The 3,694-nt window shown below is 38.0% G+C and overlaps 1 protein-coding gene across 1 annotated transcript; it reads right to left on the bottom strand.

Moving 5' to 3' along the window:
* Positions 1-348: 348 nt before the first annotated feature.
* On the bottom strand, positions 349-3,336 carry LOC108216468 (hypothetical protein At1g04090). Its single transcript, XM_017389233.2, has 3 exons — positions 2,939-3,336; positions 2,708-2,832; positions 349-2,093 (listed from the first exon to the last, which is right to left on the bottom strand). Exons 1-3 carry the CDS (start codon positions 2,989-2,991, stop codon positions 541-543), a joined length of 1,731 nt encoding a protein of 576 aa, XP_017244722.1. The 5' UTR covers positions 2,992-3,336; the 3' UTR covers positions 349-540.
* Between the last annotated feature and the right edge of the window lie 358 nt (positions 3,337-3,694).

The following is a 3,694-nucleotide window of genomic DNA, read 5'->3' as shown; positions in this document are numbered from 1 at the left end:
AGCTAATTATATCTTAAAATTTATTTTCATGAATTTATTTAGATAATTATATCCTAAAATTAATGTAATAAAAAGATTGCATACTGTGATAGAAAAGGTATAACATTGTTTCCTTATTTCCAGATACAAACTTCAAACTAAACTAGTCACATGTGGCCTGCCAGCTGTCAAACTCTTCTGCCATCTGTTATTCCGTCCATATTTCCGTTAGTTTTAACTTAAAAGTTAACGACAGTGATGAGTTTGATACCACTAAGCGAGTTTAATGAGCCACTTGAGACCCCATGGAGTTCAGTGACGAAATTGATATCTTTTGTCGACTTGAGTGATGAGTTTGATAATTAACCCAATTAGGAATTGGTTGCCAGTCTATTTAAAGAAAATTGATCAAGTTTCTAACCAATTTTTACAGTGGACATGTTTTTCTAATAAAAGATCTCTACATTACTTGAGATTATTGCTAATCTCAGTTTTGTCAATGGCTAAAGCAACAAATTAGTTGAACTAATATGCATGAAGCACTTAAAAGCAAGAAACTTGTCAAACCCTTTCATCACCATTCCAATTATCTTTCATTTTGGGACCAACAGGCCCTTCTTCACCTAATACCTCATGAGGGATATCTTTCAAAATCTTCTTGAATTCACTTTCCAAGTCTCCTGGCAACAACTCCATAACACTAGTCAGCTCTGTATCAATATCATAAGTAACATTTGGTCCCCATTGTCCAGCATAATTTAGCCATGATGGTTCAACAATGGTTGATGTACCTAAGTACTCCGCGTTAACTACAGAAAACGTTGCCCCGGCATCCATTACACTGTCACCTTTCGCCATATCATTTCGTATCCCAACTTCATCAGTCCCTTCCAGGACAAGGCCGGGGTGCGGAAATGCAGCGTGGCCGTGCAATGACACATAAACAATAGGCTTGCTACCATTTCCAAACTCAAGGTCTGAGGAACTCACCCAAGTTCCGCTATTATGTTGCGAAAAATAGACAGTTTTTAACTCCCCATCAAAATTGCTGATCCGCAATGTCACATGTTCCCAATCACCAACATGTTCTCCAATTTTCCCCAAGCGGACGTTATGAAAAACCTCGACTTTAGCCTTTGCGGCTCCATTAAACGGATAAAATATCCAAACTACTATGTCAGTAAATGTGGCACCAAGCCTAGGTTTAACATGTAGATATGCCTCAGCATTTTGCAAATTACCTTTCTTAAGGCTGTCGCGGATTGTTTGATTGATGGGAAGGTCTAGCCAATATGCGCCATCGTCTGTTCCATTTAGGGGGAGATTAGAGCCCGTAGGATCAATAGCAACCGGATTAGATTCGTTGCCTTTAGTATACAATAATGCCCCATTTTGAAAAAACCAGCTCACTGAAGAGGGCAGAAACTGTTCGTCAGGATGAAAGTACAGCATCGGAGAATAAGCTCTAACCAATTCTTGAATTTGGCTCACATTTGGCATAGCTGATAAACTATTCCTGACATTCTTTAAACAAGATAAAGATAACGCAACTCCATCAGTTTGTACCACAAATGTTCCAGCTGGGACACTCGAGTCGTTGCTTCCTCTGGCTGCTGGCCTTGAAGTATATACATTCAATCCATTATCTGGTCGCCAAATCAAGCCCTCAATTTCAATCAATGCAGTAAGATCAGATCGCACACAACGGATCATGTCAAGGGGAGGCCTCTCGGATGAATTGGTAACAACATGGCCAATAGGATTATAACCTTGTGGCGGTGTAGGCAACCAAATGTAGCCAACTCCATCTTGCTTAATGTCTCGCGACTCACTACTCCAAACAAGAGTGTAATTAGTCGGTAAAGCTAAAGCCCCTTGTGATGCATTGTTTGTCACATCTTTAGCGACTAAAACCCATCCAAAAAGAGGTCGGTTGTTTGGCTGACTATAGCTCCCAAGCATAAAAAACCCTTCTGGAATCAAAGATGGTTCATAAAATGTAGCACCACGATTATCTGGTCCGCCCTCAAGCGCGGCCCAGACTTTACTAAAAGACGATATCTGAGACACCAGGAGTCCTCCTAGATCAATAGTTCCATTGGCAAAACCTTGACCTATATAAATTGTACACAACAAATCATATGAGTCCTTTGGCATTGTCCTAACTCTAGAAACGCTCTTGTTTGGGCGTCATAACAATGAAATGACTAAATAATATTCCCACCGTCCCCCTAAATTGTACCCATTGATGGACGGGGACAAGCAAGACATACTTTAATGCTCCCGTAAAGTATAGTTCTATAAAATTCTATAATAAAGTTCTACTCCCTCTGTCCCTCTCATTTATTTACAGTTACTATTTTGGGATGTCCCTCTCATTTCTTTACGTTACTATAAATAGTAAGTTTTTCTCATCATTACACCCACTATCTTCCCCCACTATCTCATATTTAACAATAAAAACTACTATTACAGCCACTACTTTCCTCCACTATCTCAAATCTATTATTATAGGTCCCACCACTTTACCCACTTTTCATCTAACTTTACTCATTTTTCATACATTGTCTTGGTCTCTGTGTCCCCCTCCAATGTAAACAATTGAGGGGGACGGAGGGAGTATAATATTATGAAAATAAGTTATAGAACTATACTTTATAGTAGCATTGAAGTGAGTGTGCCGAGCAGTGAAAAAGACCCGTATAGAAACGAGTGAGACGGAAATTACCAGAAGGCCAGGGAGGAGGCGGAGAAGGAAGCTTGAAGATGGATTGGACAGGCAAGGGCTGCCTGGTTTTGTGTTTTTTGAAGATTTTGAAGGGATTCCAAGCTGTGCAGTCTTTAAGACTTAAACTAGAGCAATAGGGAGACTCACCATCAGAAAATATGAAATCACTGAGCACATTAAGTATTCAAGAAATTGTTAAATTTATTCACTAGACAAAATAGAGTGAAATACCTGAAAATGATGACAAAGATGATGAAACATGAATGCAGCTTCTGAGATTCCATCACAATCAAGATTTGTCTAGACTACTACAAGGACTGGTGTGAAAAAACACACACAGAAACATACACTCACAAAGTACACAAACTGAGACACAGACACAAACACTGACACAGAAATGAGAAATGAGGTAAAGCTGGGGGTGCAAGAATATGAGGGTAGAGTGGGAAAAGAGGAAAGAGTGAGATTGATGTTGAGTGCATAAGACAAGGATTCATTATGGGCTGATGGAAGCTATTATGTTACCTACCTATCATTCTTCAAGCTGCTTTTTACCTTTATCTTTTTGGTGGATTAGCTCCGTTTTCTTTAAAGAAAAGGAAGGTAAAATGGGAGTGACTTGTGATTATTTTGTTGTGAGATAAGGAACACTGTGTTAGTGCTAGCGAACTGTGCACATTTCAGGGAACTTCACACTACATTTGGCCACTCTTGTACTCTGTCTACCTTATTTTTTTACATTTTTTTCGTTAAGCATCTAAAATGTATATAAAATACAGTTTCATAATTTTTTTAAATATTTTTTATAAATATTTAGATATTAAATTTTTCTTTAGAAGAAAAAAATTAAAAAAATGTATGAAATTATATTTTACGAGAGAATTCATGCGAGGATGTAGATAATTGAGAGGAGGGAGTATAATTTTACACCCGGCTCCACACAATGTTATCAGTTTGATTTATAATATTTAAATATTTTTTTTATTT

This window comes from Daucus carota, chromosome 4, assembly GCF_001625215.2.
Source record: "Daucus carota subsp. sativus chromosome 4, DH1 v3.0, whole genome shotgun sequence".
Taxonomy (NCBI): domain Eukaryota; kingdom Viridiplantae; phylum Streptophyta; class Magnoliopsida; order Apiales; family Apiaceae; genus Daucus; species Daucus carota.
This window is presented reverse-complemented; position numbering and strand designations above follow the sequence as displayed.

Bases quoted from the DNA above. Each gene is read 5' to 3' on its own strand.
- LOC108216468 (XM_017389233.2), bottom strand. From the start codon at position 2,991: ATGGAATCTCAGAAGCTGCATTCATGTTTCATCATCTTTGTCATCATT. The intron at 2,833-2,938 runs GTATTTCACTCT...CTATTGCTCTAG, and splicing joins ATCTTTGTCATCATTTTCAG to TTTAAGTCTTAAAGACTGCA. The intron at 2,094-2,707 runs GTAATTTCCGTC...CAATTTATATAG, and splicing joins GCCTCCTCCCTGGCCTTCTG to GTCAAGGTTTTGCCAATGGA.